Source organism: Oncorhynchus mykiss, chromosome 24 (assembly GCF_057628025.1).
Source record: "Oncorhynchus mykiss isolate SJ-2025 chromosome 24, ASM5762802v1, whole genome shotgun sequence".
NCBI classification, from domain to species: Eukaryota; Metazoa; Chordata; class Actinopteri; order Salmoniformes; family Salmonidae; genus Oncorhynchus; species Oncorhynchus mykiss.
The window spans coordinates 6,841,063-6,864,984 of record NC_143045.1 but is presented as its reverse complement, the minus strand read 5'-3'; the positions used below and the strand labels follow the sequence as shown (position 1 = coordinate 6,864,984).

The following is a 23,922-nucleotide window of genomic DNA, read 5'->3' as shown; positions in this document are numbered from 1 at the left end:
CACCATGTTTCACTGTAGGGATGGTATCAGGTTTCCTCCAGACTTGACACTTGGCATTCAGGTTTTATCAGACTAGAGAATCTTGTTTCTCATGGTCTGAGCATCCTTTAGGTGACTTTTGGCAAACTCAAAGTGGCCTGTCATGTGCCTTTTACTGAGTACTGTCTTCTGTCTGGACATTCTACCATAAAGGCCTGATTGGTGGAGTGATGCAGAAATGGTTGTCCTTCTGTAAGGTTCTCCCATCTCCACAGAGGAACTCTGGAGCTCTGTCAAAGTGACCATTGGATTGTTGGTCACCTCCCTGACCAAGGCCATACTCCCCTGATTGCTCAGTTTGTCCAGGCGGCCAGCTCTAGGAAGAGTCCTTGTGGTTCCAAAATTCTTCCATCTAAGAATGATGGAGGCCACTGGAGTCACCTCATCCCTGTTGATGTTGAGACTGGTGTTTTGCGGGTACTATTTAATGAAGTTGCCAGTTGAGGACTTGTAGTAAACAGCGTTGTATGAGATCTTCAGTTTCTTGGCAATTTCTCACATGGAATAGCCTTCACTTCTCAGAACAAGAATAGACTGATGAATTTCAGAAGAAAGTTATTTGTTTCTGGCCATTTTGAGCCTGTAATCGAACCCAAAAATGCTGAGCTCCAGATTCTCAACTAGTCTAAAGAAGGCCAGTTTTATTGCTTCTTCAATCAGCACAACTGTTTTCAGCTGTGCTAACATAATTGAAAAAGGGTTTTCTAATGATCAATTGCTTTTTAAAACGATAGACTTGGATTAGCTAACACAATGCGCCACTGGAATGCAGGAGTGATGGTTTATGATAATGGGCCTCTGTATGCCAATGTAGATATTTCTTAAAAAAATCAGCCGTTTCCAGCCACAATAGTCATTTACAACATTAACAATGTCTACACTGTATTTCTGATCTGTTTTATATTATTTTAATGGACAAAAAAAACGTGTTTTTCTTTCAAAAACAAGGAAATGTCTAAGTGACCCCAAACTTTTGAACGGTAGTGTATATATCATTTTTCTTCAGCATTTTTGAAATTCTCCTGCGACAACATTTTCACATCATGCATGACCCCACATGGGGTCGCGGCCCCTCGTTTGGGAACTGCTGCCTTAGGCTAACATTACCAACGGCCTAATTGATCATACCCATAGGGGTCGCTATTATGCATGTAGCTGCCATTTGCCTTTTCTAATCCAACCAGGTTCTGATTCCAGTTGATACTGACACAGTCTGTAGTTTGCCCTCCAAAAAGTATTCAGAATAACACAAATGCCTTAGGAAACCCCAAAGATTACACCCTCACTAGACAATTAAGTGTGCTAATGCGCGGGACGACGTGATGTTGTTGGTGGGCGGCAGAGACACCGATGATGGTGTTCAAAACACCACAGAGCAGCCCCGGGCCCCGCTCAGTTCATTTGTATTTGGAGAGCGCAGATGTAGAGAAGATTGTGCTATACTGCGGATATTAAACTTACAGCAAATACCTCAGGGCCAGCGGAGGCAGCTATGATTAGTTTCATGGAAACAGAGAGTGGGGGAAGTCCCATCGGGCAGCGAGGGAAGGAAGGAGGCATGGAGCGAGTGAGCACGGCGTGCCCTCCTTTAGTGTTTATGTGCTGTGTGATTTTATGATGATTGCCTATTCCCATCAGCATTGGGGGCCTGGCGTGGGGCACCAGCAAAGCCTACCTGTCTGTCTGCAGCCACCGCTGCAGCTCAATAGGACCGGCTCACTGCACTGTTTACTGCGCTTCATTTAAAGAGGCAAGGATTATGCAGCATAAGTACTGCCCCTCGAAATAGACACTGCATGCAGATGCACCTACACTTACAGGAATAAACACAGCATGTACACACACACAAGCACACACAGACACACACACACATCTGTAAGCTCTTACAGAAGCTGTCTGCAGAATTGTTAATGAATACACGTCAGCTCTAACCCCAGCCTTGTCTGACAGGAATCACCCACCTTGGACACGAGATAATCCTTGTTAAGGCAGAGGGACCCCAGCACCAGGAAATAAAAAGTGGGTGGCGTTGGGGCAGTCCCAGATCCTGTGTTATTGTGATATAGCATCCTCGTCCTTCACTGACTTCCCGTACTCTGGGTTCAAGTCCACTACCGTGGTCCCTTTCAAGGGCCCTCCGAAGCCCCCTTCCGAGGCCTGATGGGGTCCGTCGTGCCCTACCCTGTCCACTGGGCCAGAAGGCATGGGCCTATTGGTCGAGCCTGAGGAAGAGGAGGAGGGTGGGATGGGAGCGCCTCCCCCGCCCGCAGCCTGGCCCCCGTTGGTCTGAGAGCACACGTTGCTGACATGTGCCGCTTTCTGCTTGTAGTGGTTGCTGTGCAGCTTGTACTTCATGAGGAGGATGAAGATGAAGACAAGCACGGAGGCCACGATGATACCGCCGATCACGATGATCATGGTGCCGCCCAGGAACTGGTCGTGGAGGGAGCGGCACTGGCGGTACTCTCGCTCTGTGGTGAAAGCCACGCAGCCCACCAGGCGGGTGCCGGTTAGGGCCGTGACGCCGTCGTCGTACACCGCCAGCACGCACAGGTCATAGTCCCGCTGAGAGGCCAGGTCACTGAGTAGGAAGAACTTATGAGACGCAGGGATCATCCTAGAGAGAGAGAGACCGAGATAGAAGAGAGAGAGAACATTTGAGAGAAAACAAGGTTATTGATAGAGTGAACATTCTGGCAGTAATCTGAAAACTGTTGAAAACTGAGCTCCCACAAAGGTACTGAACTCAACACCTATACTTTCAGTACCTGGAGATTACATTTAACCTTGACTACCCCAACCACACACAGACACACATACACACCTTCGCTCCTCCTCTTCTCTCATTTTCCTCTCTCCATTGACAGGTTTACTTTCTGTCTCACAAACGCTAGACCACACAGGGGCTAAGGTGAGTGTGCGTGTTTATGTGTGTATGTGTGTGTTTGCTGTTACCCCGGCGTGCCAAAGTGCTCCATTTATCAATAGGGACATAGGGACCCAGGGGCTCCGAGGTGAGGAGCCACAGAGCGGAATTTGAAAGTGCGGTGTGCCCAAGGGGTGACAGCGTGGGTGACAGTGTGTGCATTAAACATTTCTCCTCTAAACGCAGGCGCCAGTGGGGTCAACCTCTACCCTTGCACGACGGGATTCATACTGTCTTAGCATACCCTCCTCTACCCTGCCTTATCCACAGGTTAAACCTGCTGTTTCTATTAAACTGTCTTACTACCATTACTCTTCTCTTGGCATGCTGTTCATCCACTGTATTCTCCTATACACATCATAATACATTTATGGAGCATGCAGAATATCTTCCGCCCATAAATTCAGGGTCACATTATGGTCTGGTGCTTTACTATGAAGTAAACGTTTCATGGTGAGATATTGCTTTTATGATTACGTGTTATTATTTTCCTACTATTTCTCTATTTCATCTCTCGCTACACTGTTGGGAAGGGCCCGTGAGTAAGCATTTCACTGTTGGTCTCCACCTGTTGTTTACGAAGCATGTGAGGAATACAATTAGATTTGGTGTGAATTTCAATTCCGTGAAGCATTTCCTTGAAAGAAAAAAAGAAAAGAGAAGACAGACGATCAGAATACTAAGAAAGGTGAAATCTCACTAATTAGGGGGAATAGTTTTGATGTCGAATCTGTTCTGTTCGCCACAGTGCATATACACTCATCATTAGTGGATGCTCTGGATGAGTGGAGGTCGCTAGACGCCCACAGATGGGTCTAGCCATTTCATTAGCTCTGAGCCTAGCATACAGTCTAGGTATAAAAAGGGAGGTCGCCCGGGTCAAAAAATAATAGGCCCCAATATACTGTATCTTCAGATGTGTCCTTATCCACCTCCTCTGGTGTGGCTTTGATGGACATGCAGGGGAAGGCTGGGTCCTCTGTATGCCATGGGGGAGGAGGTGGTGGGGATGGTGAATGAGGAGCAGGAGCCCTCCCTGACACGGTCAGACCTGACCTTGCCACATCTCCTGTCACCAGTTTGTCACATTAGAGATGGGAATATGGATGTTACAGGCACAGGGGCCGGGAAGGGTTATGGGGACATGGAGAACTGTGTGGGTTCGTGTGCATGTGTGTACTCTAATGCGCGCGTGTGTGTGTGATCATGGATGTCAGTGTGTGCTGAAACCTCCCTACCACATGCTGTCTATAATGGCTTTGATATAGGATGGTCCTCTTCTCATATAAGTCTCCGAAGAGGCCAGACAAACATAAAGGCAATTAGGTAGTGATATCTGGAGAAAAAAATTGGACAGAGAGAGGGAAAATAGAGAAGGCAGTCGACTTGATGTAAGAATGAAGAAAGAGACTGAAAGAAAAGCTCATACCGTCCCAATCCTCTCCTGTTTTCAAAACAATGTTCATTTGTCTGAGTGTATATTAGCTGTCCTCAGCCCCCTCATCCTTTCATTCCCCTCTCTCCATCCCTCCATCCTCCCATTGCCACCTCCCAAATTCAATACAACTGTCAGTCCACACAGAGCAGGACTCATGTGTGCCTAATTGATTAAAAAACGCATTCCGATTACTTTGCAGTGCCATAAACCAAAGGCATCCATGTGCTTTTTGCATAATTAACAGCAAATTACTTCTCCTACGTGTCTTTTTTTTCTTAATCCATCCTCAGGGAAAGGCCGGAAGTTAATTAAGTACTAATGGGGCTCCTTTAACAGAGAATCTTTCCACAGTGAAATGTCGAAAAGGGCCGTGGCGGAATATAAAAAACAAAACAAATCAATAGATACATTTCTGTCTTTTAACGACTCTCTCCGTCCGTCCGTTATAGGCTTGTGGAATAATCCACTGTGTGAGTGCCGGTAAGAACTTCAAAAGAGAGGTGGATGGAACTGAGCTCGCTGGCTATTTTTGCCGTGGGGCAGGAAAAATAAGAAACACCCCTTAAGACTTCTAAATCAGTACAGTGCTCTCACTTCTATGTCTCTGTAAGAACATGGGCTGGCGGTGCAGTCAAGCCTCCAAGATTCATGGTGATGTTTTCCTCTGTACCGCCTATAAAAAATAATAAGCCGCTGAATAGCGAGTTTAAAGAAATCTTTGAAAAGCTCAAGAGGAGAATATTGCCCTAGGAGAAGAAAGGGGTTCGCAGCCGAGTCTGGGGGAATTTAATGGCCGGCGATTTCTGTTGTTTTCATTTTGAGGAGAGAATTCCACTTTTTTTTCTGTTAATGTTCCACTTGATTCTTAGCAGAGACAAACGGAGGACTGTAGTTACAGCGCCTATCTTCTCTGTGTAAATGGGAATGTTTCAGGTGTTTTATGCTCTTCAACAGTCATTCTCTGAAATCTCTGAAATGGAGGAGGCTCAGAAACCACTGTTCCCATAAGGACAGATTCTTTTCAATCACTAAAGTCGGGGTGAAGAGTTCAACTCAACTGTGCTTAATTTAAAATCAGTTATCAAACATTGCCTTCTGGAACGGATTGCACTTCACTGGGGTAATGTGTTTACATCAGTGTAACTCTGCACTGGGATTCCTTTGGGTGCTATTGAAAATACGTAATATTTTCTCTCACTGAAGATAATACCGCTATTGTCCAAAGCTTACAAATAATCACAATCACTTGAAAGCTTGCACAGTATATTAATATTTCTGATAGGAACAATACTGCATTCCAAATGCCAAACTCAACACTTTTCAAAACCCTTCCACGACACTTAGTACGAGTGAGGCATTGCAACATTCAGTCCATCGTATCAATGAATGCTTGGCCTTTGATACTTGGGAGTCAACCCACCTAATATAACATATCAGTTAGGTCAAAATGTAACGGGATCATCCTCTCAGTCCTATGGAGATGATTGTTGGGAACAAGTTCTCTTCCTACAGTTGTCTTCCTCACTCTATGTCACTGCAAAACCCATTACAGCTAATGGCTACTGCACAGTAAGGCTATATAGGTTGGTGTACCAATAGATGTACGCATACTGAGTCATTCCAACCCATTATGTCAGGACTTTCATGAGTTTTTCCCTGTGGGCATCATGCTCTTGTGCTTCTGCAGTTCGCTCTGTGACTTCTTTAGCGATGAGTTACAGTCCCCTGATGATGTCGTCGGCCACTAAATTCATTATCAATCTGATCGAGCGCCTCTCTGAACCAGGCTGATGTGAATTTGGAGGCTCATGAACTGTCGAAGAACAACAAGAGACTCGTAGTATGCAAGGGCAAACGTGAAGATCAACTTCCACACAGAAATACCAGTCAGCTTCATAGGGATAGTTGTACATCAACCACTGCCCATTGTAACATCAACCACCCCCCATAGAGATGCATGTCATCTTATCCGATCTCATGCAAAAGCATGCGGTGACCATCTCACCTGTATATGAGGATGTCGTCGGAGGAGCTGTTGTACTGGATCTGGTACATGCGGACCCCCGGGATGTGGTCCTGGGAGGGCCATCGGATGGTGGCCGAAGTCGAGCTCAGCTCTGACACGCTGACCCTCTGATGGTCGGTGCGGGCGTGGCCCCCGCTGGCATTGGACTTGATGGAGGTGGGGATGTCCGAAGGGCCAGGCTCGGGCTCCAGCTTGGGGTCAAAGTGTGGCGAGGGGTTAACCACCAGCTCCACGGGCGCTGTGGCCTCGCCAGCGGCATTGGAGGCAATGCAGGTGAACTTCCCAGAGTCCTTCACAGTGGTGGTGAGGATGTCCAAAGAGCCGTTCTCGTAGCAGATGGTGCGGGACGTGTTCCCGATAAGCTTCCCCTCGGGGCTGACCCAATGCGTGGAAGGTTCCGGGTCACCCACTGACTTACAGCGTAGGCTCACCTCCTGACCCTCCATCACGAACATCTTGGAGGTGTGCCGCGTGATCATGGGCGGCTCGCACACAAACTCCTCCTCGCGGATAGTCCAGAAATACTTGCCGGCGAGCTCTCGGGGAGAGGCGCAGGTCTCCAGATCGTCTTCCCTGGTCAGCCGCCTCAGCCACATTAGCTCACAGTTGCAGTGCAGCGGGTTCCCACCAAAGCTCAGCACCAGCGACGTGAGTGGAGAACCCTTCAGCTTAGCGTAAACTGGGATCCTCAGGAACAGGGGATCTGGAGGGATCTTCTTCAGCTTGTTGGAGGTCATGTCTAGACGCGCCAGCTTGTGCAGGTTGGAGAAGATGCCTTCGGGGACCATCTCTATGAGGTTGTGGTCCAGACTGAGGGTGTTGACACTAGCCAGCAGGCCGATGGTCTCCCAGGGGATGTTCACCAGGTTGTTGTAGGACAGGTCCAGGTCTTCCAGGGTCTCCAGGAAGTCCTGGAAGGACCCCTCTGAGATGCTGTGCAGCTGGTTGTTGGCAAGGATCATGTGCCTGAGGTTGACCAGGCCCTGGAAGTGGGTGTCGTCCAGTATAGTGAGTCGGTTGGCGTCCAGGTGCAGGGCGTGCAGGTCCTGAAGGTCGGCGAAGGCGTACGGCTTGATCTGGCTAATGGTGTTGCGCGACAGCGTCAGGTGGATGAGGCTGCTCATGTTGGCGAAGTCACGGTGACGAAGGGTGGTGATGAAGTTGTCCATGAGGCGCAGCTCGGCCGTCTGCCGGTCAATGTTCGGCGGCACGAAGAGCAGGCCTGTCTTGGTGCAGAGGACAGTGTAGGAGGGCATGAGGTTCTGGCAGGTGCAGCGCTTGGGGCACAGCATGGAGGCGACGGGTGTAGCGAGGAGGGCCAGGAACAGGAGCAGGCTCTCCATGGCTAGGCTCCTGGAAGACGAGGGGAGGGGAAAGGCTGTTAGCGTACAACAACAACAACAACAATGAAAACAAGAACAACAAGGAAAGCAACAACACTGGCATCATTGCGTTGGATAGATAGAACCTCGAGCTGCAAATGTTAAATATTTGTAAAATGAAATGCTTACATCTTTATTGGGAAAAGAAAAACAGAAAACACATTTACATAAGGCAGATTTTATTCAAGGAAAGATATCTACTCCATTCCCCGACCTGTTCCCTAAAGGTGTGCTTGGATATCAAAACATGCACGCTTTACTACAGTTTAGTCAGCATGTCATGATGCGAATTTGGAGCAGGTTGCCCCAAGATAACAGGCAAATCTGTGGAGGCTGCAGAGAGAGTGCTGCTCCCTTGACACTGCACTTCATTCCACCGCACCCCACCACCTCAAAGAAGTGATATCTGACACCCCATCTGTCTATAACACACACTAAAATAGTTTCACAAGGGAATCCATTATGAATATATTCAGAACTGCTCCAGAATAGCCAATGGATATCTGATTCCAGATCCTTTGTTTATTGTTTGTGCCCACCCATCCATTCTCATAGCGTTTACATAAAAATGCATGAACATAATTATTTCCCACTTCCAGAGAACCCACTCTGAATATCAATACGCTAACTGCAGGGATATGAAAGAGAGGGACTGTCAAGTGGGGAAGAGGAGGAGGGAGAAGGTGGAGAAAACCTGGAAGTGCAGTTATGGCACTCTGCCAGGTGGGGGAGATACCGAGCCACACACATGGCCTATCAGAGCTGCTCTCTGCTCTGCTAAGTCGAGCCATATATCAGAGGCAGAAAAAAAGACAGTGCGGTGTCTCAGTGACACGCCCAGGCAGGGCTGAGCTCCCTGCTCTCCGTTATAGGGAGGATGAGAAGTCACAGCACCCCCGGAGAGAGAGCCAATACCTCTCTTCAACTAACTAAGAAAAGCACAACGGGAAAAGGTACCCATGTCAACGCATGCCAATGGTGGACTATTTCATGCAGGCACATTAGCCAAAGGCCTATCAGTGGAGGCTGCTGAGGGGAGGACGGCTCCAAACAATGGCTGGAATGGAGGTCATGGAGTGGTATCAACAACATGGAAACTACGTTTTTCCATGTTGTTGATACCATTCCATTGACTCCATCCCAGCCATTATTAGGAGCCGTCCTCCCCTCAGCAGCCTCCACTGAGGCCAATGTGACTTCATCCCAGCCATTATTAGGAGCCGTCCTCCCCTCAGCAGCCTCCACTGAGGCCAATGTGCTCGACCAAACAGTAAAGGATGCTTGAGTCATGGCATTAATATTAATGAGTTGCCAAGTGCAATTTACATTCAGTACCTACACAGCACATTCTCCAGTGTTAAATCAACACTGAGCGTGTTAAATTGAACACTGGTCCGGTGTCTATATGGCTCCACACTTAAATTAACACATTGATTAGTATAAAGCCTTATTTGAATATTTCCCAGAGTGCCTTTCGAGTGAATTGTAGAGTTACCACCCTTGACTGTATTTGTTAGTGACTGAGACATGGTTGTTGCATTCATCCATTTTCAATCATGTGGCCTTCCCCAAGTGGAATCCTAAGGAAATACAGTAGGTTATCATTAAAATAAAATGGGGTAGCGTAATACATCAGGGCCTAGTTTTACCCTAATACAGTGGCCTGAAACTCATGGTTTACAGGCCACATCAGGCCTGCATATCACATTATGCTTGCTTGCAAAGTGATGTGTAATTCTTATTGGAATCCAGACAGTGTTTTTATCCACCCGCAACCCTAGCAACATACTGAGAAGGAACTGTCAGATGTGTCACAATACCCCCAGGAACTAACTGCACTGGGCGCCATATTTGAAATCGAATACTTTGAATACTTAGAGCAGGGTTAAAATAAATCGCATTATAACAAGATATCAATGCGTTTTCGTAAGGGCTGTGGTCACCATTCATGTAATACATACATTAACGTATTGGGAAGCTACTGTATTCCACCGATTTTTCATGGGTACATTATTTTTCCATTTCAATCTTATAGCAACCCTATGCTACTTGTTGTGACTCTTATGGGAAGAGCAGACCATCCAATATACCCTTAAATATTTTGATATTTAAGAGGACCAGTGCAGTGAAACAAATCTCACATCTGTGCCATTTGCAAGTGATGTTGTTAGGCTACATTGTATCTTCATCTTCAGAGCACACTGGTGAGAAACAACATCATTTCACCTGGTCTCATTTCGTATTATTCTGTACATCAATCCAACACTCCATTTAGCATGATATGTTAAGTTTCACATGGTACAGTTGAAGTCTGAAGTTTACATAAACTTAGGTTGGAGTCATTAAACATCGTTTTTCAACCACTCCACAAATTTCTTGTTAACAAACTATAGTTTTGGCTAGTCGGTTAGGACATCTACTTTGTGCATGATTATTTCACTTATAATTCACGGTATCACAATTCCAGTGGGTCAGAAGTTTATATGGCTTTAGTAGCTTCTGAAAGGCTAATTTACATAATTTGAGTCAATTGGAGGTGTACCTGTGGATGTATTTCAAGGCCTACCTTCAAACTCAGTGCCTCTTTGCTTGACATCATGGGAAAATCAAAAGAAATCAGCCAAGACCTCAGAAAAAAATTGTAGACCTCCACAAGCAATTTCCAAATGCCTGAAGGTACCATGTTCATCTGTACAAACAATAGTACGCAATTAAAAACACCATGGGACTGCTCAGCTGTTATACAGCTCAGGAAGGAGATGCGTTCTGTCTCCTAGAGATTAACGTACTTTGGTGCGAAAAGTGCAAATCAATCCCAGAACAACAGCAAAGGACCTTGTGAAGATGCTGGAGGAAACAGGTACAAATGTATTCACAGTAAAAAAAGTCCTATATCAACATAACCTGAAAGGCCGCTCAGAAAGGAAGAAGCCATTGCTCCAAAACTGCCATAAAAAAAGCCAGACTACGGTTTGCAACTGCACATGGGGACAAAGAATGTAGTGTTTGTAGAAATGTCCTCTGGTCTGATGAAACAAAAATAGAACTGTTTGGCCATAATGACCATCGTTATGTTTGGAGGAAAAAGGGGGAGGCTTCCAAGCCGAAGAACACCATCCCAACCATGAAGCACGGGGGTGGCAACATCATGTTGTGGGGGTGCTTTGCTGCAGGTGGGACTGGTGCACGTCACAAAACAGATGGCACCACGAGGAAAGAAAATGATGTGGAAATATTGAAGCAACATCTCAAGAAATCAGTCAGGAAGATAAAGCTTGGCCGCAAATGGGTCTTTCAAATGGACAATGACCCCAAGCATACTTCCAAAATTGTGGCAAAATGGCTTAAGGACAACAAAGTCAAGGTATTGGGGTGGCCATTACAAAGCCCTGACCTCAATCTTATAGAAAATTTGTGGGCAGAACTGAAAATGCGTGTGCGAGCAAGGAGGCCTACAAACCTGACTCAGTTACACCAGCTCTGTCAGGAGGAACGGGCCAAAATTCACCCAAATTATTGTGGGAAGTTTGTGGAAGGCCACCCAAAACGTTTCATCCAAATTAAACAATTTAAAGGCAATGCTACCAGATACTAATTGAGTGTATGTAAACTTCTGACCCACTGGGAATGTGCTGAAATAAATAATTCTCTCTACTATTATTCTGACATTTCACATTCTTAAAATAAAGTGGTGATCCTAAATGACGTAAGACAGGGAATTTTTACTGAGATGAAATGTCAGGAATTGTGAAAAACTGAGTTTAAACGTATTTGGCTAAGGTGTATGTAAACTTCCGACTTCAACTGTATGTATTAATTTGTGCATGTCCATCAGCCATTTAGTTTGATATTTTATTAATTACAATTCGTATGATATGTTACAAATTTGAAAAAGGTACAATATGTTACGAATTTGCAAATCCTACAATACGTATTCTAGCTAGGTGGATAGGTGGCTAACGTGAGCTAGGCTAGGGGTTAGGGTTAAGTTTAGGAGTTATGTTAAAGTGTTAGGTTTAGGGGATGGGTTAGCTAAAAGGGTTAAGGTTAGTGTTAGGGGAAGGGTTAGCTAACATGCTAAGTCGTTGCAATGTAGCTAAAAACGTGTAAGTTGTTGAAAAGTTGCTATTTAGTTACAAGGCTAAAGTTGTCCGTGACAAGATTAGAACTCGCAACATTTGGGTTGCTCGACATTTGCATTATACGCATACTCATCCAACCAGACCAACCACCCTCCGCTGGTTTTTGCCTTATGTAACTGTCTGTCTTAAGTAACTATACCAAACATAACATATCATACTATATGGAGTGTCTCAGAATAATATGAAATGCTTTGAGACCAGGTTGTTCACCGAGACATCCACAAGTTCTTCAAGTTTAGCACTATATCCACAAATGTTTTAATGATCCAAATAATGACGAAGGGGGTGATTGAATTTACATTATGGTGGTTCGAGCCCTTAATGCTGATTGGCTGACGGCCGTGGTATATCAGACCGTGGTATATCAAAACCTTTATTTTTACTGCTCTAATAACGTTGGTAACCAGTTTATACAAGCAATAAGGCACCATTGGGGGGGGGTATATGGCCAAAATTCCACGGCTAAGGGCTGTAACCAGACACTTTGCAATGCGTCTGCCCTTAGCCATGGTATATTGGCCATATACCACACCCCTCATGCCTTATTGCTTAAATATACAACAGGGGTTGGCAACTACAATAGGTTTGGCCTCCAGCCGATTTGTTCCTGAGAAAGTAGCTAGATGGAGGGCCAGAACATAAATAGCTTATTTGCAAATAGCCTACTAGCTGCCCAATTCATAGTCCTAGACTAAACATTTAACACGTGGTTAGTGGGCTCACCAATTTAATGACACTAACATAATAATGTTGATCTAATTACAGTGGTAATGTCTCTATTATAGGCCTACCTATACTCTCTTAAAATATAGTCATTTTATCGTATTTCTCCAATTCCAAACCAGTGTGTCTTGTTTGCAACAAAACTGTTACTGTTTGCAAAGAATTGAATCTCAAATGTCATTATGAATCTAATCCTACTTTCTTCAGAAGGAGATTTTCAACCCCAGACATGAGGCCGGAAGGTAGGCCTGTTTAAGGAGTACATGGTGACAGGATTGGAGAAAGTAACTCTACCGACAAATAGATGGATAACATAATTGCGTCTGTCAAACAGGTAAGTCTAAGTCTTATTTCTTAGTGCTCCAGCAAAGCCCTCTTGTTTGTTCATTTGTCTACTCAACTTTTAGCACTGGGCGCTTTCCATATACATTTTAGAAATAGCGATCCACAAGCGAGCGGTGGCTGAATCTCAAATAATATTTTTCTAATTTATCAAAGTAAATACCATTATCTTGTTTTTATCATGGACATGTTCCCACTAATATTGTAATTAAGCTTTCACGTGTGTTTTACACTTTTTATCAAGCTGTTGGTGCTTCCTTCTATTCATGCCAAATCATTTGACTGCTGTAGGTTGAGATTCTTGTTTCCTAAAGTTATTCCTTTACAATGTTCTGTAGTGAATAGAGAAGACCATGTGCCCATCACATCCCACATTATGTTAATGAAGTCCGGCATGGTTTTGGGTCTGGATTGGGGAGGTGGGAAACGTATCAACGAGAGAAAGAAGCCAATCAATCTTACCCTGTCAGTTCTCTTCAGTTTATGAGCTGTCACTCCTCATGCAATGAAGGAGGAAATAATACCAGCATTAAACTTAGATTCATTGATTGAATGAAACTATATCAATGCATGTGAAATGACGGTCGTATGACGTAAAAGACGATTTCGACTCACGTTTGTCCTACAAGAGGAATTCTTAGCACTTCTCACAACGCCACACACTGTAGGCCTCAGCAAAACATATAGAAAACACAACAGTAAACAAACAATATGAACGGTCAGACAAATACCCTAGCATCCCACCCCACGCCTGCTCACATGTGGAGTTGTTCATAATAGTGACAGCCCCTGGCATGAAACTCCTCCTGAAGCGTGCAGTGCATGCCATTTTATTGTCTGATTTCTCCGACATGATGGGAGATCAAAGCAGTGGTGGAGCGAGTGGTCTGGGCTGGAGATCATGTGCTATCATACTATCAGGCTTTGCGCTGTATAGTAGGTGATGGGGATCCAATCAGTTTAGATGCCGTGAAAAAAAATGAACTAGTAGGCCTATAGGCTACTCCAGTGATAGCTTACACTTCTAAAAAATGGTTCCTTATAGAACCAAAAAGGGTTCTATTGCTTGCTTTATATATGGAACCCCTGGAAGTTCTATATAGAACCCTTTTATAGTCATTTGATCAGAACCCTAGAGGTTCTTCTTCACCTAAAATGGTTCCATATAGAACCCTGCATGGTGCTATTTATGAATTATGGCTACTACTGTTAAATATAATTGGACAGGAACAGGCACAACGCTAGCTCACCATGTATATTTTGGGGTTTTAATAGACAAGTTTTGTCACGACTTCCATCGAAGGTGGTTCCTCTCCTTGTTCGGGCGGTGCTCGGCGTCCGACTAGCCATCACCGATCCATTTTTCTTTTTCAGTTTCTTTTGTCTTTGGTTCATTCACACCTGGATTTCATTTGCTTTAATTCCTGTGAGTATATTTACCCCTGTTTCCCCGCTTAGGCTTGTGCGGGATTATTTTCATGTTGCTTGTGGAGGCTTTCCTCAGTTTATAAGGCATTGTAATATCAAAATACTATTCAGTAGTAATGTTTTGAGTTAAGAATATAAGTTAATAAACAGTTAAATAAGGGACAAAAGAAAACCATCATAGTTTTTAGAATTTATTGTCATAATATGCAAACATAGTTTGGAAATATGCACTGGTGGACAGGGAGGTATCTCTTTGTTTGAATAATGGCCCATGTCAACTTTGGCTGACTTCTTTGCATTACAAAACAATATACGTTGTCTATTAGTTACAGTGAACAACAAAAATGTGTCTTCTGCTCCATTCTCAACACCCCCCCCCCCCTCCCCTTCAAACACACAGTTGAAACCGCCCCTGGACAGAAAGCATGTTGTGGGGTTAAGGGCCTTGCTCAAGGGCCCAACAGTAGAGGAATGTTTTGAGGATGTGAACCCAGCAGCCTCCAGTTGTCAGATAAATTCCTCTCATTTTTTTTTTACAGCACCCGGCCCCGGATTCAAACCCGGTCACCTTTCGGCCAACTCCTGCCACAGGCGCAACTCCTTAGCCGCCGGGCTACCAGCTTGACTGGTTTTAGCAAAGAAGAAACAAATAGCAAAGACACAAGTTAATTTTCAGAAATAAATATGAGCTAATCTTCTTTAATGCTATGCAGCCATAATTATTATGATGTAGAATAACAACTTACATGCAGCTGTTGTCAGCAGCAGCCGAAAGAGAGATCCTCTGTCTGATAGTTCTGGGTTACTGCCAGACTGAGCAAAAAACAGATAGTGTGTTAAAAGTCATGTAATGATTAACTAGGCCAGGGTTTCTCAGACTTGTCCTGGGCCCCCCTGGGTGCACGTTTTGTTTTTTTGCCCTAGAACTACACAACTGTTTCAAATAATCAAAGCTTGATGATGAGTTGGTTATTTAAATCAGCTGTGTAGTGCACCCAGGGGGAGCCCAGGAGTGAGTTTGGGAAACCCTGAACAAGGCTATTTAATCACCAAGACTGACTTTACAATATTTTATTCTAAACAATTGTACATACTTCTTCTCAGTCAGCAACAGTCTTCTAATGGCTTCAGTAAACATAGGCTGAATCCAGATACAATTTGATGTATTTATTTTATTGCATGAATGGTGACCACAGACCTTCTGAAAATACATTTAAATAATGTTTTAATTAGATTTTTTTCCACCCTGCTCCATGTATTCCATTTCAAATTTGTCTCCCAGTGTGGCTTTACTACCAGGCCATTATGACACATCTGGCAGTCCCTTCTCTGCATGTTCCTAGCCTCAACCTGATTTCAGAGTGACTGCTGGGTTGGGAAGAATGAGGTATGAGAATACCTAAACCATCTAAACTGGAACAACCATTTCAGTAACGGGTACAATTAAGTCTAAATAACAGATTGTATTAGTTTCGAAAAAAAGTATGTTATTTATATTTGAGTAGCATAAGATAATTAAGCAATCAATGTGCATGCAAAAACATAGATATAAAAACAAACTATTCTAAAAATCAACCTGCACTAGAGCATGCTGGGAAACATGATAGATGGGTGTGGTTTTGGTTTAACAATGGGATTCTTTTACATCAATGCGTGTTATTTGAACAATTACAGAGTTAATTGAACACCCGAATCAACACTAGAAATTATACATTGACAAATCAACAGTAGGTAACACTGGCCAATTTCTTGTGTACTAATACGTTAATTATGTTGAAGCAGGCATCTACAATAAGTGTCCTTAAAAATGCACACAGCAGCACAGCACGTGTAGTTTGTTAATAGGATATGAAATCCGTAATTATTTAGGCTCTTGACATTCTAGTTGGCTCTTATAATAATTACAAGTAGTGTTTTGGGTAAAATAGCTTAACATGAGTAATTATATTTATTTATTTTAATTTAACCAGGTAGGCCAGTTGAGAACAAGTTCTCATTAACTGTGACCTGGCCAAGATAAAACAAAGCAGTGTGACAAAAACAACAACACAACACATGGGATAAACAAAAATACAATCACTAACACAATAGAAAAATCTATACACAGTGTGTGCAAATGTAGTAAGATTAGGGAGGTAAGGCAATAAATAGGCCATAGTGGCAAAATAATTACAATTTAGCATTAACACAGGAGTGACAGATGTGCAGACGATGATGTGCAAGTAGAGATACTGGGGTGCAAAAGAGCAAAAATAAATAACAATATGGGGATGAGGTAGTTGGGTGTGCTATTTACAGATGGGCTGTGTACAGGTGCAGTGATCGGTAAGCTGCTCTGGCAGCTGACGCTTAAAGTTAGTGAGGGAGATATAAGTCTCCAACTTCAATGATTATTGAAACTCGTTCCAGTCATTGGCAGCAGAGAACTGGAAGGAAAATCGGCCAAAGGAGGAGTTGGCTTTGGGGATGGCCAGTGAAATATACCTGCTGGAGCGAGTGCAACGGGTGGGTGTTTTCATTGTTTCAAGGAATTTCAATGCTTTAATTACAGTATGTCGCTATTTATGAATTACATAAGATGGCATTATTTGTATTTGAGCATTGTAAAACTGTAGCAGCTCACTATATCTGGGCAGAGAAAAGCAAATATAGACAGGAATCTCATATTGTGCACAGTTCAACAACTTTCAATCCATTCTCCAGCACTGGAACAAACAGCATTGACCAGCGCCATCAAAATCTCAGTGAAGCATCATTTGATGAGTGCTTGACAGGGGGAGCAGAGTGGGTAACCCCTTGCAATGTTATTCATTTAATAAGAGACTAATGCGTTCAGGAGTAAATACACAGCATACACTCTGTCATATGGATGTCTTACAATCACTGCATTATGTAAGGATCAAGCTGTGTTTCTCCTTCATTCACTATGGAAGGAGGACTGGCAATACATGCCAACTGATACAGATACACATGCACAGGTGGTTAAAAGGGGATGATAGGTTATGAATACAGAATACAGCGACTCATCTCCCGCAGCCATTGTTGTTATTGTTAACAGTGGGATTTCCATTTCAATGAAGATAGGAAAGGAGAGAGTGTCAGAACATGAGGTAGTGGGTGGAAGATCGAGATGGAGTGACACACTACCGACAAGCTCCTGCTGGCATAATGATCAGGAGGTGATAAAAACAGGCAGCACACAGAAACTGCCGGTTAGTGGATATCCTACTCTTAGAACCAGCTTCCTTTTTCATCAACACAATCTCACGGGAGAGGAAGGGATGGTGTGTGCGCACAAATGAAAAACAGAGAGACGGAGTAAGGAACAGTAGGATCGAGAGACCTTGAGTGAGTGAGAAAGAAAGAGAGAGTGGGATAAAGAGACAGGGAGGGAGAGAAGGAGAGGAGGTAGACAGCTGAAAGAGAGTGAGATAAAACGAGTGTGGTGAAAGCGGATTCCTCCACAATCCACTCCACTTCTCAGCGCAATATAACATTTCTGAGGGTGTATTAGCCATCCACAACCCTGCATCCTCCCTCCTCCAGAGAGAGAGGCAGGGATCGCTCATGACCCCAATCCCCTTCCACCTTCCAGCCCTCTAAAAGCATCCCTCTCCCAGTGCCGGATAGAAAAGAGACACAGCGCCTTCCCTGGGCTCAGTGCGTGGGTACAATCGCCCCTGTGATCAGCATTGTAAATATGAGTAAGTAGGGCAACTGTATTTGATCAACAAGGGCCTGCAGCCTGCGGTGTTCTCTCTCCCCGTGTTGTCACTGGGGCTTACCGGAGCTACCGGAGCAGACGAGTCACTGAGCCTGGCTTAACTCTCTCACTGAATGCCTCTGCTTGCCGGCCTGGCTGGCACGCAACGGCGGGCGGGGGTCACGTCCATACACCACCATCATGGCACACGCATAACACCCCCCCTTCCATTACAAGACAGAGCCTGTGACACAAATCAGCTGTGTTATCGGGACATCATCAGCAGGAGTGTCATTTACATGCTATCTCCTAACGACAGGGAGAGTGATCAAGAGGATCAAGCGGATTGGTCAATTCTACAGTAGAGTTTGGCTGGGGAGGGTCATAAAGGTCCCCCATCTATGACTTAATGACCTGACTTACTTGGGAAAGCTGGGGAGTAAGGCTGTTTTATTGGTGTGGAGTTACACGGTGACTAATTGCAGCCGGTTGCCTTTAAAGAGGAGATGGGGAGGGTAATGTTTTTGCTGTGGTGGCAGGCCAATGGATTTTGACTGTAACAGACATTCTCCAAAGCTCCTATCATTTCTGTGTGGGTTTTTTTTGTCCATGGAGATTTGCATTGCGGAGATAAAAAAACAACAGCCTATTGTTGATGTTGACATGGTATTTATCGGTGATGCATTGCAGCTGCGACAGTGTTGCCATGTATTTGTTAACCATTACTAAAGATTTGAGCCACTTCTAGCATTGCCATTTCCACACGCTCTGTGGCCTGAATGGAAGTCCACCTGCACCGAATGGAATTTTATAATCATCACTTTCCATTGTGCGGGACTAACCTGTAATTGCTAAGTGCAAATTGAAAGCGAGAAATTAATAAATGGAGAGCATACCTATCTTTTCGATTAATGGGAAACGTTTTATTTTTGTTGTTTTGTTTCTTCCTCATTGCTGTTGGCCATAAATGTAATAGCCCATTTTGATTCGCATAAGCATTCCTTTCATGGGATTGTGTGTGGCGGAGTAATTTTTGTTCCAGTTCATTTTGAGACATTTTCTGTGCGAACATTGTAGCACAGTGGTTGAACTCTCCCAAGGGGGCTCGTTCAGTGGGACAGATGTTACATTACTGAATTCTATGTCGTCTGTTAGCTCATCAGAGACTTCTCAAGAAACCTAGTAAGTAAACAGTTGTTATGCTGGAGGTTATAGTGGGTGTATTGTGTACGTGGAAAACACTCCAATGCACGCCAATACACTGGATAGTGGATAAGCCTGTATCTTTAACCAAATCCTCATATAATCATACACATTTACTAAAGTCACAACATTTTCATTTAAAACAACCGTCCACCCACACACATGCATACAGTACAATATGTCTATACCACTTTAGCATAAACACTAAGGCATACATGTACATCATGCATGGTATGAGTCAACCTTGAACTTTGAACTCTTTCATACAAACATGTATTTAATATACAGATAAACAATCATGCCCAATTTAGCGGAATCTTCTGCAGTTTTGATAATTAGCATATATGGTAACTTTGGTTATTTATACTTGAATAACTTAAACACAAATCTATTCATATATACAGTATATATATTTTTATACCTGTGTTCATATTGTATGGTTCAAGAGAAAATATCCTAATTACTGGAAAAGGCATCTAATCAACAATTACATTATTTTACATTAATAGTCTTCCAACTATTGACTTTTTTTCACAACTGCCATCAGTTTGATGCCAAAACAATTCAAGTGTGTAAAATAATAAATATACACTAAGTGTACAAAACATTAGTAACATGACAGACTGGCCAGGTGAATCTAGGTGAAAGGGTATTGATGTCACCTGTTAATTCCACTTTAATCAGTGTAGATGAAGGGGAGGAGATATGTTAAAGAAGGATTTTTTAAGTCTTGAGACAATTGAGACATGGATTGTGTGTGTGTGTGCCATTCAGATGGTGAAAATATTTAAGTGCCATTGAACGGAGTATGGTAGTAGGTGCCAGTTGCACCGGTTTGTGTGTGTAAAGAACTGGAACGCTGCTGGGTTTTTCAAGCTCAACAGTTTCCCGTGTGTATCAAGAATGGTCCACCACCCAAAGGACATCCAACCAACTTGACACAACTGTGAAAAGCATTTCGACACCTTGTAGAGTCCATGCCTCGACGAATTGTTCTGAGGGCAAAGGGGGCGCAACTCATTTCATGCTGAAACACTCATATGAAACACCAATGGTATTCAACAAGTTGATGGTTTATAATTATGATAATGTTTTACAGCTTTGTCAACCTATTTCCTTATTTGTAAGTGTGGTAAGGACACACAGACACACAATAATTACAGATGCATGTGCTAATCTGAAGTACCCAAAAAGGCCATTAGATGTCATCTTATACAATTCAAAATACAACTTGAAAGTTACCAAATTTCAAAAGTGTCCAGTAATACACCCCCCTTTCCAACCCTATGCCCACCACACATCTCTCTACTCACACATCTCTCTACTCACACATCTCTCTACTCACACACATCTCTCAACTCACACACATCTCTCAACTCACACACATCTCTCTATGCACACACATCTCTTTGCGCACACATCTCTCTACTCACACACATCTCTCTACTCACACACATCTCTCTACACACACACATCTCTCTACACACACACACACACACACCTCTCTACACACACACACACAAAACCAGGCTGGCATTACAACAATGTTCAGGAAACACAGTGCTCCATTGGGCCTATCGTGTTTGACTTCCAGTGCAGTGACGGGGGAATTCACCTCCACATCAACATAAATTAACACAGCAGCGAGTTCCTGCCCTGCAACACCTAACCAGGCAGTGCAGACACAGTACAGTACCAGACATTCTGCAGCATATCTCACCCACAGCCATTACACATACAATGGGAGGTGCTAGGTGGTGGCGGATTGTAGCCAGGCAACAAGTCTGACAGTACACACGAGAGAGTGCCAACTAGTTGACAGAAATGCCAACGCTGTCTCCCTTTAAGACAATGGCAAGATGGCTGGCGGAGTGCCTCTGTCACTCATTACCCAAGCAGGCAAATACACCCCACCTCCTCTATCCTCTCCTCCCTCTACCCCCCACATTTCACTCCCATCACTGGACACCCTCCACTCCCCAATCAGACTGTCAACTGTTGGCGATGGTTAACAGGATAGCGTTGTTGAGGTGAAGCAGCAACATGGTAATCCACTCCCAGTGCCAAACCAGTTAATGACAGTTAGAGCTCGTAATTAGCCCATGATCCCTCTGTCGTACGCTTTAACACCGTTGACCTTTCCCTGAGTCAGCTGTGTACGCCCGCTCCCTCCTCCACCTCGGTCCATCTCGCTCCATCTCCCGCCTCTCTCTCTCTCTCCTCTACCCTGACTGTCAAAGCAACATGGTGCATTCAGGGGGCGAACTGCTAGGGCTATGGCACACACTAAAGCAAACACGTAGAGGCAAGCAGGCACACACGTACCAGTATGCACGCACGCACGCACGCACACAATGACTACAGCCAGACAAAGCCACCATGACAGTGGCTGCGAGCTGCTCTGTCGCTAGTGACACTAAAGGCTGTCAAAGCTTACACATGTTAACTAGGGACGGGAATTGCCAGGGACCTCACAATATGACATCACGATGCTTAGGTGCTGATACGATTTGCGTTGCGATTCTCACGATTCTATATGTACTGAGATTTGATACTGTGATTTCATTGCAATTCGATGTTCCAAAGATATTGCTTACCATATGTCTACTGCGGAGGGACAAGAAGAAACACGTTTTGATCAGTCATGGAAATAAAAACTGCTGAAAACAAAATGAAAAAGAAGATGGAGAAACAGATATGAAGGGAAATGTTGGTGCAGGTACAGCCCACTAGCTCAAAAAAATAGTATTTGCGATATTGTCAAAACAACACGATGTATTGTCAAAAGTAATATCCCGATACGTAACTGCGTAGACTTTTCCCCCATCACTAATGTTAACGGCTAAGTGTCTCCCACTCGTTAGAGACCAAACTCCATGCTCTCCCGAACTAGTCCTCTGCTGAACATATAGCCTCCCTTTCAAAGACGAGCTGTTCAAAGACGTTGGTCAGAAGAACACTCTGCACTCCGCTTTGCCGTGTCGACCTACGCTGCAGTGACATAGGTCTTATTGTTGTTGTTGTTGTTGTTGTTGTTGTGATAGTGGTGGTGAGGACTGGAGACCTGATGTGCTCACGGAGACGAGGCTCTGCCTCCAGGGCAAAAGGCAGCCGGGGTAGTAGTCGACACCCGCCTGGCATGAAAGAACAGAGTTGCACATCTATCACCACTGGGCTATGACCACTTATGACATATAACGATGGTACGATAATAATGCATTGGTCAAAATAAATCCTCAGATCTTTAAACAACTACACAACATTGCATTGGGCTGTAGATCACCTCATGCATCATCCTTCTGTAGCAGTGTGAGCATATTCTGTACAGGTTGGCAGCCAGTGGTTGCCAGAACACTCACCAATCATCAGTTATGGAAGTGAAGAGGAGGGTGATTGGAATAATACTCTGGGAACGTGGCCATGACAGCTGGGTGAACACCCTGGCTCACTAAAGAAATGCAAGGGGATCTTTATGACCCCAGAATCAGGTTCAGGACATTGGTTTTGAAGGCACATTCGTCCCAGCAATGATGTCCGTACAGCACTGTGTCCCTACAACTGCTATGGGACTTTGGATCTTCCATAGGAATCTCCCATACTGGCCCACTGAGACACATTCCCAAAGTTGTCTCCTTTCCAAGCACTAGCCAAATCTCACCTTACTTACCTATTGTCTTTTGTTGACAGCGAGGTGCTGGGTGTGATGAATGCTAGAAGGGTTTAAGTGCTTTTGTTATGGTGTGAGGTTTGTCCCATTTTCTGAGTGCACATCTTCTAAATCTGCGGGGTACAGCCTAGCCTGCCACCGGGGCAGCTGGAAACATCACCTCTTAAGAGGCAGCAGCGAGAGTCTCCTGTCAGTATTATTTCCATCACGGTGCAGAGGCTTTTGCTCGGCAGTTTGGGCAGTGAACTCACGGACGAGCGCCCCTCAGCCAGGAAGAGGACGGCTGCTACTTGTTGACATCCTGTACTACCTTCAAAGGCTACTGCTGTGCTGTGGTTGGTATAGATGGGAATGCTAATGTCTGGCTAGCCCTGGAGTCAGTCAGAGCGAGAAGCACAGCTCGGAAAGCCACAGCTGAGACGGAAGCGAGGGAGCTGCCCTCTGTCTCCCTCCCTTTCTCCCTCACTCTGCCTTGGCAGACATTACACCTCCCTTTCCACTCCCCTCCTCCTTAATTGAAAAAAAGTCTCAGGCGTTTTCTTGAAGGATCACTTCATTTCAACTCTATGAAGCATAATTTATGCAGAACAACTGGACAAAGTATAATAAGTACATAGCATAATCTGGTAGTAATACTTTACTGTTTTCTTATGAGATTGAGGTTTAGGCACACAGGCGATTAGAGTGGCCAAGTGTTGTTTCTGGATCAGTTTGAGATGTGTGCTCTGGAAGGTTTGGGTTAGAAGCAGGGCTGGTTAAGCTGGACCTGGATCTGCTCCATTGCAGCCTGCTGAGCTCTCCAGTTTCACTGCTAATAGACTGAGGTGACTCAGGGCCCAGTCAATTTGTGTCTGCCTCCCCATTCCCCCACACTGCTCCATGCCAGGGACTGCATTACACCTC

The 23,922-nt window shown here is 44.4% G+C and overlaps 1 protein-coding gene across 1 annotated transcript in view; it reads right to left on the bottom strand.

The window, feature by feature from the left end:
- Nucleotides 1-23,922, bottom strand: part of LOC110503581 (leucine-rich repeat and fibronectin type III domain-containing protein 1-like protein) — a 158,517-nt gene that overhangs the window by 12,120 nt on the left and 122,475 nt on the right. Inside the window, exons 3-4 of the mRNA XM_021581986.3 lie at nt 6,409-7,782; nt 2,001-2,656 (exon numbers count right to left, since the gene is read on the bottom strand). Of these exons, the coding sequence (XP_021437661.2) occupies nt 2,092-2,656; nt 6,409-7,782 (1,939 nt within the window). The 3' untranslated portion in view covers nt 2,001-2,091. The remainder of the gene's footprint in view (nt 1-2,000; nt 2,657-6,408; nt 7,783-23,922) is intronic.